This window comes from Polyodon spathula, chromosome 19, assembly GCF_017654505.1.
Source record: "Polyodon spathula isolate WHYD16114869_AA chromosome 19, ASM1765450v1, whole genome shotgun sequence".
In the NCBI taxonomy this organism is placed as follows: Eukaryota; Metazoa; Chordata; class Actinopteri; order Acipenseriformes; family Polyodontidae; genus Polyodon; species Polyodon spathula.
In genome coordinates, this window is record NC_054552.1 from 4,897,911 (window position 1) to 4,911,718 (window position 13,808).

The 13,808-nt window shown below is 34.2% G+C and overlaps 1 protein-coding gene across 3 annotated transcripts; it reads left to right on the forward strand.

Moving 5' to 3' along the window:
• The first annotated feature begins 8,764 nt into the window (after positions 1-8,764).
• Positions 8,765-13,361, forward strand: LOC121294378 (transmembrane gamma-carboxyglutamic acid protein 4-like). 3 transcript variants are annotated; one of them, XM_041218005.1, is made up of 7 exons: positions 8,765-9,088; positions 9,749-9,864; positions 10,097-10,260; positions 10,701-10,746; positions 10,896-11,031; positions 11,130-11,297; positions 11,632-13,361. In XM_041218005.1, exons 1-7 carry the CDS (start codon positions 9,075-9,077, stop codon positions 11,657-11,659), a joined length of 672 nt encoding a protein of 223 aa, XP_041073939.1. In that variant the 5' UTR covers positions 8,765-9,074; the 3' UTR covers positions 11,660-13,361. The 3 variants fall into 3 exon arrangements, with proteins under 3 accessions (XP_041073939.1, XP_041073940.1, XP_041073941.1); XM_041218006.1 differs by having other exon boundaries at positions 8,766-9,095; XM_041218007.1 differs by having other exon boundaries at positions 8,766-8,955.
• Positions 13,362-13,808: the final 447 nt, after the last annotated feature.

Consider the following 13,808-nt stretch of genomic DNA (forward strand, 5'->3'; position numbering starts at 1 on the left):
AATGAAAGTGCATAGCCTGTAGGAGAAAGTGTTAAAACATCTGTCGACATGTACTGCACGAAACCTTACCAATACACACTAGCTTTGCCCTAAGCATACCACCTGCCCTTTTATATTTTCATAAGCTCCACCATTAACTCTTTCTTGTGGAACCTAATAGATTATTACAGTCATCTCTGTAAAAATAAATTTTAAAAAAAGTTTTCCAGTAGCTTTGCAACAATGCACATCAGAAATATATACATTTTAGTAAAAACAAAACATAATTACAAATGATTTGTAGGAAATGTTAAACATGTGACAGTAACTGAACCCACAATATTGTATGTATAATACCACAGTACCATCATATTTTAGGACCATAGGACTTACAAGTTTAAATAACGTATAATTCACTTTGCCTTTATACATAAACCATACTTAAACCAAATTATGAAAGCCTGTGTCTTTTTCAATTTATCTTAGTTAAAATGGTACATATTTCTTAGACTTAAACATTCTCACTGTATTATTGAATATGAGCAAAACAGCCATGTTGTATTTTTATGCCGTTTATGCATTACACTATTGTATTTTTGTATTGTTATTTAGTCAGAAAAATCCAACTTCTTTTACCCATAATCTCTTTATTCTCACTATTAAACTACAACTTGCTAGTATAAACATACAAATATAACAGTATTTATTACACTTTCTTAATTTTCCATCTGTGTTAGGAAAAGCTGTAGAAAAATAATTACACAAACTAAACTGTGAGAGTGCATACCAAGAGCTTGTTGAAAATCTAAAAGTCCAATTTCAGTAGGTGTGTGCTTTGGTGCCACCTAGTGGAGAGAGAAAAAAAAAATTAAAAAACTGAAATCAGAGGATCTTTGTATTAGGGAAATTGATAGCTTGACATTATTATTAAGTCACACAATATATACACACACACACATCTTATTTCTATTCGAAATGTTTTCCTTGATAGGGCCCTAAAATTTTAAATACTTGGGAACCACATTTATCATTACCGGTGTATCATATTTTTCCACAATTAAGAAAACAGTATGCAAATATTTATCATATGCAATACATTGGGTTTTGTACATGTTTCTACTTCTGTAACTTTGCAGTGGAATTCTCATTTTGTCTTGTTCATCTTGAATTGTTTTTTTTTTCTTTTTAGAGAAATTTATGGTCTCTTTCCAGTTTAAGTTTTCAAAAAATTGTGTATAATTAAAGGTTTACAAAAAAAAAGTATAATTAATGGTAAATGTACCTGTTTGACAGTAGGAAAACACATCACATCGCAATTGACTGCACCTGTACCAAAATCTCACAGCGTACCACTTTCTGACATTATATGGGTCAAGTTTTGGTACACATACCACATTGTGACAATGTACCACTTTATAACACTACACCAGTACAAACAAAAATATTAAAAAAACAAAAACAAAAAACAAACACGCAATCCTCATACAATAAAAATGCTGACAGGGATATTCCCCTCCCTGTTGGTCAAAGTTTAGCTATTCAAAACGCATCAGTAATCTGTACAAAAATTAAGACAAATTTCAGTAATGTAGGTACATTCATATCCGTAACTGCGTATGTCAAACAATTCTTGTTAATACCAGTAGATGGCAGTGAATGTAAATTTAAGTGTTCAAAGATGTAGTCTTAACTACCGTATTCGATCTTACTTGATGAAGTTTAATTACTTGATTAATTCGACCTATTTATTTATTTATGTATTTATTTTTAATGTGAAAAGTGCTGTTGAACTATTTTATTACTGTTTATCATTTTGTAATCAAATATACAGCAGATGATGATTGTAGGCCAAAGCACTTTCTTATTAATTTACCACGCCCTTCATTATACCATACAATAATATAAATTACGGTAATGTTGTTATGTCAGGCTTTGACAACAAATATTTACCTTTACATTCTCGTTCACGTTGTAACAAAAGGTCAAAAATAAAACAGTAAAAACGGATTCATTCGTTTAACTTAACGTGGTAGCGTGTGGCGCGAAACACCATTGTATTCCTCTTCTCGAGCGAGATAAAAAAACAAAAAAAAAAACGTTTTTTTCGGCTACTGTTCTGAACTAGGTTTGGGTGGGTTAACAGTTTAGGTTAGTTGAATGTTAAAGTTTTAAAATGACTTTTGCATTTAGCAATCTTTTATTACATTCGAAACCAATCAACTAACAAAGTAAATGCATCAACTTATAAATAACTCATGTTCCTTCATAAAGTCGAATGAAGCCTGCTTCCGGTAGACTTTGATGGTATCGTTTGGTTGTTTCTTTGACTACATTATGTTAAATAAAATATCTAAATTATGTTCATCATATATATATATATATATATATATATATATATATATATATATATATAATGCTAAACTTTTGACCAAAGCTGTAGTATTATGGTCAGATTGTGCACAATTTGTAAATATTCAGGCCATGAGCTCCCATTTCATTGTAACTTATGCAAAACTGATAAAGAATATTCTTTTTTTTATTACTTCTGTATCTTTTTTATGGTTCTACTACTAGTATCTAGCATATATGCAAATATGACTCACATATTTGAGTATTTATATATGACTCACTCTAAATGCTGAATAATCAATGTTTGTGCTTGTGATATATTGGATAAGATCTTCTCAGATACCATGTGGATACTTCAATAAATAAGAAAGCATTTACTATAACACATTTCACCAAAACCTTCAAGAGCTGGTAAAGGATATGCTCACAGCTTATACCATCTGGATAGCCCTGTTAATAAAGCTCATTTATTGTCCTACTTTGAGCACATTCTTTTTTTATTTGAGGGCTCTGTGTAAAGCGTTCACATTGAATCTGCTGAAGGGAAACACATGTCCTTCTCATCCAATATTCACTGTTCAATAGAGATGAAAAACAGCTGCATCTGGTCCTTATCTGTGCCACAAAACGGTCACAGTAATATCTGCAGTTCATGCATTTTCAAGGTGTTAGTGTTGTATTCATCGTCGTTGTCCATTCAGGAAAAGTGTTGAGATTAAATCAGGGAAACACATCCCCCCCACCCAAGCAAACTCTGCTATCATAACAATTAGTATACCAGGAGGTTCACAACCAGGCCTGCCTTCAGCTGTTGGAAAACACAAAAAAGAATTGGTTAGATACATTTACCTGTTAGGAATTTATATAGAGTAGTTCCATTGTCAGATTTCTTTTGTATATATAAAGTTTATTTTTAGATGAGGTAGATGGGTTATATATTGGCTAATCAATCAATATTCTCCGATTTAATCATGTGTGAGGGGTCAAAAGTGCAGCTCATTTCATGTAATCCAGGCTGTTTTAGGTCCATCCACCCCTGCTGATCACTGGCCTATTTGATTCCCAAGTTATGAAAACATTGATATATAATCTGATTTGTACATATATAGCTTTGCCAGGAGAACAGAAATGTATATACAGTTTGTACAAAACTATGTCTAATAAATTTAATCATTTTAGAATCATGAAACACAAATGATCTGATATTAAATAATTATCCGACAGTGGTTTTTAGGCAGTTGAATTGGGGAAGTGACATTTTTGTTGCACATTTGAAAGGGAAGAGCATCATAAGGTTCTAACAGCTGGTTTCAAAGATCCTGATCAGCACTTTAGGACTACCTTACCTAAGGTGACATCGGCTACTCCCAGACTAGTGCCAATCAGGGTCTGTGAAACTAGCCATAAAGGGTTTACTTACCATGCCCCACACCTGCTGCATTCCGTGGATTAGCCACAGGCAAGAGCAAAGCACATGAAGTGCTTCTAGTGACTGGGATAACAATGAAGAGAAGATTGACTCCAATTTCTTCAGCCTGCAAAAATAAATGTCATTTACTCCTGACATAAACTCATACTAATGACATACTAATAATTTGCATTTAACGTTCCTGATATTACAATTTGTATTTAAAAACTGGAAAGGAAAGGTGCAGAGTGCACCTTTAGCTGAATTCACTAAAACGATCGGACAACATTGTTCTGAGCTGCACATTACTTTGTTTATTTTTACACAGTAATACATATTTATGCCAAATTAATTTTGCACAGTCACTATTTAAGGGCAATGGCATAACACCCAGTGACAACCAAGACAAATTTGGACAATCTATCATTTATGAAGTCTTTTTTTTTTTTTTTTTTTTTTTTTTTTTTTTAAAATCAGCCTACCTTCCAAAGCAACAAAAAATAATTAAAAAAAATTAACCTTTCCCCAGCAGTGTACATAAAATAGGTTGGAATGATGGCGGCCAGAATGCTTTCCACTTCTGTTACGGTCGCTACAATCATACAAGTCAGTAAGAGAGTGACCCAGAAAGTTTGCTTTCCACGCAGGTAGACAATCTGCAAAAGATAGTCTTATTGTTGAAACGTATTATCTTTGTTATGTAATGGTGATTTTTTTCAATCAATAAACAGCGATTGCATGAAGTAAGTGTAGTTCCTAATTGTTATTATATTGAAAATGCTTTTTAAAATCGAGATGTCAAAAACTTCACATACCTAATTGAAATGGAATGGATTATTCAAAATACCTACTGCTCCAAATTGAATGAAGCTTGCATGTAAATTATTAGGATTAAAAGCAGGACCAGTGCTAATTGTCAAATTCACAGCATCCAATGGTTTTGTTTTTCCTGAATAATAATTGTCATCTAAAAAATAACCATTATTAAATCATTGTGTCTGACACCCATCTGTCAGAGTATGGCTCTCAAACTCCTTCCAAATAATAATTGATCTTAATTGAGTCTCGTCATCATTATCTCCCGATTCACAAGCTGTTGAAAAAAAATGCAAAAAGGGTATTATTTTACAACAGGTATTATTGCACAGGGCATAACCTGATTTAGCTAAATGACTAATAAAGCAAAGAGCAGGTAGTTGTCAGAAGGTAGCACATGTCTCACATTCCCTTCTGGATCAAGTAACAGCTTTTGAAAAAAGTCTGGGTTACAGTGCACAGGATTTCTCACTTCCCCTTACTAATCTTCATTGGAAAAGCCACTTCTTTTAAGTTATACATCCCTGTTTACAGCACATCCCATATTAAATGAATGTCATTTAGGAGCAAGGAAATGTGAAGCAGGTACAATTACAGAAAGTGATATTATTACAAATTTTTGACTATAAAACTAGTCATGCCTTCTAGCTGTAAATAAATAAAACAAAACTGGTATTTCAGTTTTAAACTCCAGTCATAGTAAATATGTGCTGATGACATCAAATTAATACTGAATTCGCTATTATCTACAATGCTGCCAATGTTCTGTGGTTTCTCCAAACTGCTTGAAAACAGAAAGTCATTTAACATTAAAACAGCTGCAATTTAAAAGACAGCAAGAGTCAGAACAATGCAACTTTAAAACACAGATATAGTACCTCATGCCTCAAACCTTTTTTAATTATGCTTTAATTTAATTGAGGCATCTCCTTTCTTGTTGACCTTGGTTTTCTTAAACTTGAAGATTTCTCTGAAGCTGTTGAAAAACAAATGTTACTCTAATTAGTTGACAGCAATGTTAATATTTTCACTCCACTCTAGGAGTGAAATGCCTCCAGATTGGACCATGTAACATTGGTACATACCATCCTATCAGTCTATGGCTTAACTCACTCAGATAACCACTTTAATCCAAGGAAAAGACAGTAAATCCAAATCCAGGAGCAGAGGAGGATTATTATTGCAATAGGAAACAAGAAGAGAGACCAGGATCCAAAGTTAATGCTAGTACAGTCTGGGTAGCATCTAGAGAAAATTAAATGCATTAAGTTCTACATCCCTTTTAGCCTGCATTTGAAGATACCAAAATTACTAAATTTCCACAGATATGTCAATAACCAAGGGCAGAGAATCATTTTGGTGGTATTTGTGCCACATGTGTGCTTACTCATTGACTTCCCTACTGTATCATGTTGCACTACCAAAAACATTAAAATAATTTTAGCACCAGACAGTCATGATACAGAACCTCAGTAAATAGTCAGGCAGATAACAAAAGGTAATTCAATCTATAGTTATATTGTTCATTCTAGCTTTCTTCACATCAATGACATCATCCATACCCTGCCACTGAACAAACCTGTTATTCTCGGTCAGGAGGTATTAATTATCCTTTATTGTTCAGTTTTCAAAGCAGATTTAATAGTTAAAAGGACTACAATATGTATGATGTACACTACCTAGAAATACAGTACAGTTCATTCACTTTTAAACATTTTCTAAATATTCCAGTTGCATTCTTAATTTTTTACTTTACAGATTGCAGCAAGTTGCAAAACCTTGTTATCTTTAATGGATCATCAAATTTCTTTCTTTACACATGTTTGCTCTACAGAGATCAGGTTTGTGGAAGTCCCAGTAATAGTTGTCATCCCATCGATGGTTCAGGCATAGGAAATACAAAGAGAAGGGGCTTTGCCCATCTGTTCGTGGTTTGTCCTGTAGTATGTACTCGGTGCCTGTAAAGACAACAAAATAGGCATAATAACTTTAAAAAAATTGGTAAGGCATTCCCAAGGGAAGGACCAACATTAGCAGATTACCTACTGTAGTAATGTGAGAATTTGACAATAAGTTAAAGATAAAACAAAGACATGTTTACCTATCAGCTACCACTAATGCCTTTCTATCACATTAATGCATAGCTTATACCTATAGCCCTAGCAGAGTGCAAAGGAACCTATCACAGTGTTTAGAATAAAACAATCAGTAAAGGTAAAGGTGGTAGAAGTCTACATACATGCACAGGTGGGAATAGTGAAGAAAACAAGAAAAAAAGTTGATGTAAAGCAACTTCAGAGTCCTTGGTATAAGTCTGTAAGAGTTCACAAACATAAACGATTGGCTAGATATTAAAGTCAATGCTTTCATAGTTGCATGTCTGTAATTCAGCTGATGTTTTGAAAATTACCTCATTTACGGTGTGTTCATCAAAAGGCTTTTCTTCCTGCAAAAGCAAACAAGCAGACATGTTTAGAAACATATCAACCTTATCCTATTGTATATGTGCAGTGCAGGTACCTGCTGTTCTATAATCTGTGGCTACAGAAATATGACACTGGGAAAACATTGCCACACACCCTGCACACAAAACTATATTCTCTTACACTCCCTTCACCACACAAATACTAATTTCCTCCCTTATATACAGGTGGCCATTCTTCAATTAGCACTCAATTACCTAAATGGAGAATGGCAACACCTGTGATTATTGGCAGGGACAGATTCAACCCCCATCCCTGCCAAGCTTACATTCTTCTACACACTATTTACAAGGGCAAGGCTTCCATCCTGCCACAGAACATAGGACCAGAAGAATAGTCTGGGAATGAGAAATGGCGGTTGGGATCATCAATGCTGGTCTCTTCTTCTTAAAGTAACAGTACACACTATTGTAATTTCACAGCATAAACATGACTAATACTTTAATCCCTTAAAACCACAAATACATGATTACATTAATAGTATACATTTTAATATATATATATATATCATCATTCACCTGTAAAACAGACCTGTGTTTGAACCACCAGTGGTAACAGCAGCAACATCAAGGAGTGAAAAAAAACATTCATGATTTCTTGTGCATCCATAGCTGTTTGGCGAAATGCATCCCGTTTATCAACTAATAAAAAAAAAGCTAAAAACAAACTAAATAAATAACTATGTAAATAACTCTTAAACATTAAGAAACTCCAAAAGGTAAATAACCCATTGTTGTTTGATGCATTTGTTAGAACACGCAAAGTACCCAATGCAAAGTGATTTCTTTCTGTGATGTGCAAACGCTAAAGTAAATCTCAACGGAGGATGAGCTTTTCGAGTGTTCCCGTACACTCAAGTCCCCGTACACTCAAGCCCCCGTCTTTATTGTCTGAAATGTTGTGGAATGTAGTTGTGGAATGTGCAACTAAACATTTATCCAGGTGCTCCCGTTTCATTGGTTTCATATCTGAGACTGGAAGATGCATGCTTTCTGGACCCACGTTTTACCAGTATTTTAAATGACTAATGTATTAACATTTTCAATTCCGATATAAAAGTGTGTTCAATAATTAATATATCTAATATATATATATATAATATATATATATAGATATATATATATAATATATTAGATATATATATATTATATATATAATATATATATATATAACGTGTGGATACACACCTGGAGTACACACCTGGAGTTCTCACCATACAGGATCAACGTGGACTAATAATACAGCAACATTCAGACAGGAATAAACGTTTTACATTGTTTGAAGATGTAGCAAATCAAAAGCCCACTACCAAATGTGTCAGCAGTGCAAATTATTAATTATTAATTAAGTAATAATAATAATAATAATAATCAACACGTATATAGTTAGAAACGTCTTACTGTAAACCTTCAGTTTAATTGGAATAAAATATTACTTTTAAAAATATTTTTTAAAAAGTACAGAATTAAAAAATTGAATCTGTAAACAAAAATCCTATATTTAGCCAATCAAAAATGTTTTAGGGGGTTTCAGAATACTACTATACAGTCAAGTATTTCATGTTTACTATTTTGGTTTCATATATGCCATCATGTCCCAAAGTACAGCATTGAAACTGCCCGCGACCATTCTGCTAAGTTCCCATCCATGTTGGTTTTCCAGGTAAACAGAGCAGCTACTCAGGTCTGACCAGGTACGCTGCAGAAGAGTCGTGTGCGGGAAAGTTCCTAGAGAACAGATGGAAACAGTCGATTTTCCACGACAAATAAATTATTCTATATTGCTGAGTAGTTTCCCGTGTGGTGGCTTTGTTGTTATTTGAAGACTTTGTATTTGCTTATGGGACATCCTAGGCCTGAAGCTTTTCGGCATTTGGGACTTTGATCTTACTTGTTTGTGTAGTTTCGAGTGAGGAGACCAGTACGTGTCGGTTACTTTTAGTTTCACTATGCTGTACTTTGAAATATGATATGATTTCCTTATTGTTCCTTGTTGCCAAACGCGATGACAGCTCATCAGAAGGATAATCGTTTTAATAAATGAATTTCTCCAGGTCAGGTGTAAGGCAATGTATTCATGTTATTATTTTGTATTAACGTTTTAAAATGTCGACTTGTTTTAAATGACCACATGCTTATTATTTATTAATTACAAAGTTAATAATCGGTCAGTAGAAGGCCATAATACTTTGTGTGTGTGGTTTTCGTTTTACTGTATTATTATGGCGTTTATAGGTGTGTTCTGCCGAAAATGTTCATGTTGTATGGAAACAAATTAAACCTTTGACTGTACTGGTTAAACTCCAGAACAGTTTAATCATTTAATTCACGTGTGTACTGTGTGGGTTTGTAGGTTTGCATGCTGTTATATTGCACAATTGTTACGTCTTTTCAACAGTGTTAACATTCCACACAGGGGTGGTCGGGTTTGTTTAAATAATTGAATCTACAAGTAAATATATAATAAGTGACAAAAAAATATATCTTAATATCAAACTGACCCAATTTAAAGGGAGGTAAAAGAAAAGTGTAGGCCCTAAACATAAATCATATATTCTGGTTGATTTGATCAGAGCAGGGTGATTTCCTCAGTGCTTTAAAATGGGCAGTATTGGAGCTGGTGGGGAAAATGTTTGGTCACAATGCAACACAACACTGATGAAGGCATTAGACGGAACACTAATCAATTTCACTTAATCTTTTAACTTTCACAGGTGTCCGGAAATGGCTCTGCGGTTACTTGTAATGTGCCAGCTAATCACATGTGGATTGTCTAGATGTACAGGAAAATTATTGAAGTTGGAAAGTAATAAACACATTTCAGATAATGGTAAGTTCTTACTTGATGTTGTTGCATCCACTAGGGTGTTGCTGGGATTAGGGTAATGGTATCACTTCGGTGTACCAGTTTAGAGAGACCACAGGAGTATTTTCAACTTCAATCGCCAACATGAGATTACAGAAAACTGTATTAGTAAATTGAAACAGTAGAAGAATATATTCATTAAGAATATATAACCATACCAAGTTCATATTTAATTTTTTTGTTGCTGGTCTTTTAGTTTTCATCAGTGAAGATGAAGCAAGCAAATTCTTAGGACGTCACCTGTTACTCAACCATTTTGACTTTGAAATATTTACTCCTGGGAATTTGGAAAGGGAGTGTTATGAAGAAGTGTGCAACTATGAGGAGGCAAGAGAAGTGTTTGAAAATGTTGCTCTAACAGTTAAGTATTTCAGAATTATCAAACTTATTGGAAGGGATCATTACACAAGAGCATGTTCAGTGTTTTTCTGTTGTGTTCTGTTTGCTTTGTAAAATGTACTTTCATGTAACATAGACTAACACTGCAAATTAAATGTTATATTGTCCAGATATTATATTGTTATTTTGTACTTTAGGAAAGAGAGTTTCCAGTACAAGACAGTTTTTTCTTACTGTATAGATTTGAGGTTCAATAAAATTAAACATCCACTGCCTGCAATCACATTTTCCCTTGTTTGATTGACACTTTGAGAATTTGTGATAATGCAAGTTGTACGGTTAATGTCAGCACAAGGGTAGAGTTAATTAGTTGTACAATATTACCAATATTTTGCTGGGCATTGCTCCAACAGGCTTGTGTGCAACAAAATCCAGTTTAACCCTTTGTTTGCTTTTTAAAGAACGTTTTTTGGCAAGAGTACACCGCAAACGGATATGCCAAACCAGGTAAGTCATTCTCATGCACAATCCTCATATTCTTTATAGTAAACAGTAAGTCGTACCAGGTAAATGACCCTGTTAATCTGTCTGGTAGTGCTTGCTACATCTAGTATCATTGATAGTGTATAGTTAACCTCCTTGTTGTTATCCTGCAGATGATCAGCAGTCTCAGAAGATAGATGTGGTGGCTCTCCTCACTGGCCTCGTTGCTGCCGGAGTGTCCTTAGTTTTCATTGGGCTATTAAGCTGGTATTTTTGCCGTAAAAGATGTAAAGGCCACAGCGGATCAGGGTAAGTGCATTTATATATATAATTTCTTTTTTAACTAAGAGGAACCCAGTTCCAAAGGTGAGATTCAAGACTAATGATTCATTTTGTTATGATTGCAGTTCTTCAGTAATTCGTGTGAGGCGAAGCAATGCATCCCTTGTTGCCAGATTAGAAGAAGTGTCTCTCACACCTGTACACCCAGCAGCAGAGGGACCAGGACTTCCTTCATATGCGCAGGCAATTGCAAGATCCGGACAACATGATGCACCCCCACCTCCTTATCCAGGGTACTTTTACAACGCGTTTCAATGGCGCCTACTTTTAAATTACTCTACTAGCAATAATACTGGTGCATGGTAGTGCTTGAGTAACTATGATTGGGTCTTATGTGGCACACTATTGTTTATAGTTTGAGTATTGCTTGTTAAACTGTTTTTGAACTAGGATAATGTCCCTTAGTAAATCTTCGATCAGTAAGTCTAATTTTAATTACTCTCATATGTTTGTGTATAGTTTATTATTTGTTTCTGTATTTATTTTTATTTATACATGTCCTGTCTCTTCAGTAAGCCGGGTGTGCAACAGCTTTAACATTTCAGATGTTTTTCTTTTTTATTGTAGATCTCGATCAGGAACAATGCAAAGATAGCAAGGAAAGAACTCCTCCTCGGTTGGGTGCTTTGTGTCATTTTTAAATAATTGTTTTAGGTTTTAATACAATTTGCATGTGTGTTTTCGGCACGTCAGAATTGTATTATTTAAAACACTTGAGAGAATTTACTCCAAAGTGTAATTTTAAAACACCCAGTAATAGAACAAGAAATAAAAAAAAATTAAATACAGAGGACCCCTTAACGAATTTCCATTGTTGTTTATTCCAAGTTTAGTAAATTCAAAGGGTGTCATTGAAACTGGAGTAAGTTGTGAATTTCAAGCTTTAAGTCCCAGAACACTACATGCTATGCATTGTTGCAAATTTCCTTTTAAATGTTTTTGCATTTGATTTTTTCCCCACATTAATCAGCTGGTGTATTGTTCCCACAGCAACTGTTTTCAAGAACGGTTTATTGCTCCAGTTTTCTTTGAGAGTTTACGGTTCCTCTCAACCACTGGACGTGAAATCCTTATTGGTAATAATCCTATGCATAAACTGTAAACACTAGTATGAAACTTATATTGCAAATTGATAATTATGTTGAAGCCAATCTAAGATCCCAGATCAATATTAGATTTCATCTGATAATGACAGTCAGTCCTTTGCAACACACAGGGTGCACTGTAGGGTTCAGCAGTAGATGTACAGAACTCATTAATAGACCCTGTGTAACTTTAAAGTTAAATATTGAATCTCTGTTTAGACAAACATATAATCATGGCAGGTGAGACAGGATCTTGAGAAGGCTTGGTCTTATGAAGTTGCAGTTCCTGAACCAGTTTTCAAAATACGTTTTGTTTGCTGTAGATTTTGGTAATAACATTTGAACTTCAGAGCTTCCTATATACTGAAGCTCATCTGCTATAAGTAATTTATATTTATGTAAAATAATTGTCTTGAATTATTTATAATGCTTATGTAATTTTTTAATGAGAAGCAAATAAAAAAAAAAAAAACACAGCCAAACAAGTTGTGATAGTCCTATATATAGCAGACATGTTCATGAACAATTTATGTGGCACAGAAAAAATAAAAAGTTTGGTAATATGGTAATTTGCTCATTTTAGTTTAGGCATCAATGAGATATGAAGGACAGGGGATTTCTAAACCAAGCACAGAAGTTAGGAAATGGAAAACCTAAATATGGTATAGAGATTTGAAAAAAAGAGAATTCACCTTGAGATTTTTACCCTGCGGTAAAAAGCATTTAGTCAGTCATATTTTGTTAAGATCTTGTTCTAGCAGAAAAGCAGTTTATGGGGGAAAAAAAATGCTGCTTGTTCCTAAGGCTATTTTCTTTGTTTGACAATGATGAAAGACATGCAAAGTCACCTGTTACTACTTACCTACAGGATAACCTGCAGAAAAATGTGATGCACTCACAGACTGAATTAATATTTATTTATTAAAAATATCTATGACCTACTTGTGTGTTTTAACAAATGTATGCACACACAACTGGTGAGACCAAAGGTCTTACTGGTCCTTGTCATGTTGATTTTTCACGTTATGCCTTTCCTGTTTTGAGGCTGTTTGTTTAATACTGCAAACAGAACAAACCCTGTTTTTACCTTCCTTTTCAGCAGCAACACCACTAGGAGGTGTTTAAAAGTAACATACTCCATTTGGTCTGAGTTAATCATTTACCGCTGTACATAAGAGCCTTCCCCTGTGCACGCTACTATATATATTATATATAGATATACACACATACATACAGTACTGTGCAAAAGTTTTAGGCAGGTGTGAAAAAATGCTGTAAAGTAAGAATGCTTTCAAAAATAGACATGTTAATAGTTTATATTTATCAATTAACAAAATGCAAAGTGAGTGAACAGAAGAAAAATCTACATCAAATCAGTATTTGGTGTGACCACCCTTTGCCTTCAAAACAGCATCAATTCTTCTAGGTATACTTGCACACAGTTTTTGAAGGAACTCGTCAGGTAGGTTGGCCCAAACATCTTGGAGAACTAACCACAGTTCTTCTGTGACTTTAGGCAGCCTTAGTTGCTTCTCTCTCTTCATGTAATCCCAGACAGACTCGATGATCTTGAGATCAGGGCTCTGTGGGGGCTATACCATCACTTCCAGGACTCCTTGTTCTTTACGCTGAAGATAGTTCTTAATGACTTTCACTGTA

What these genes read in the sequence shown, in the direction of transcription:
- LOC121294378 (XM_041218005.1), top strand. An exon ending in AAACGGATATGCCAAACCAG is followed by an intron (nt 10,747 to 10,895) that starts GTAAGTCATTCT and finishes GTTATCCTGCAG; the next exon opens with ATGATCAGCAGTCTCAGAAG. An exon ending in AAAGGCCACAGCGGATCAGG is followed by an intron (nt 11,032 to 11,129) that starts GTAAGTGCATTT and finishes TTATGATTGCAG; the next exon opens with TTCTTCAGTAATTCGTGTGA.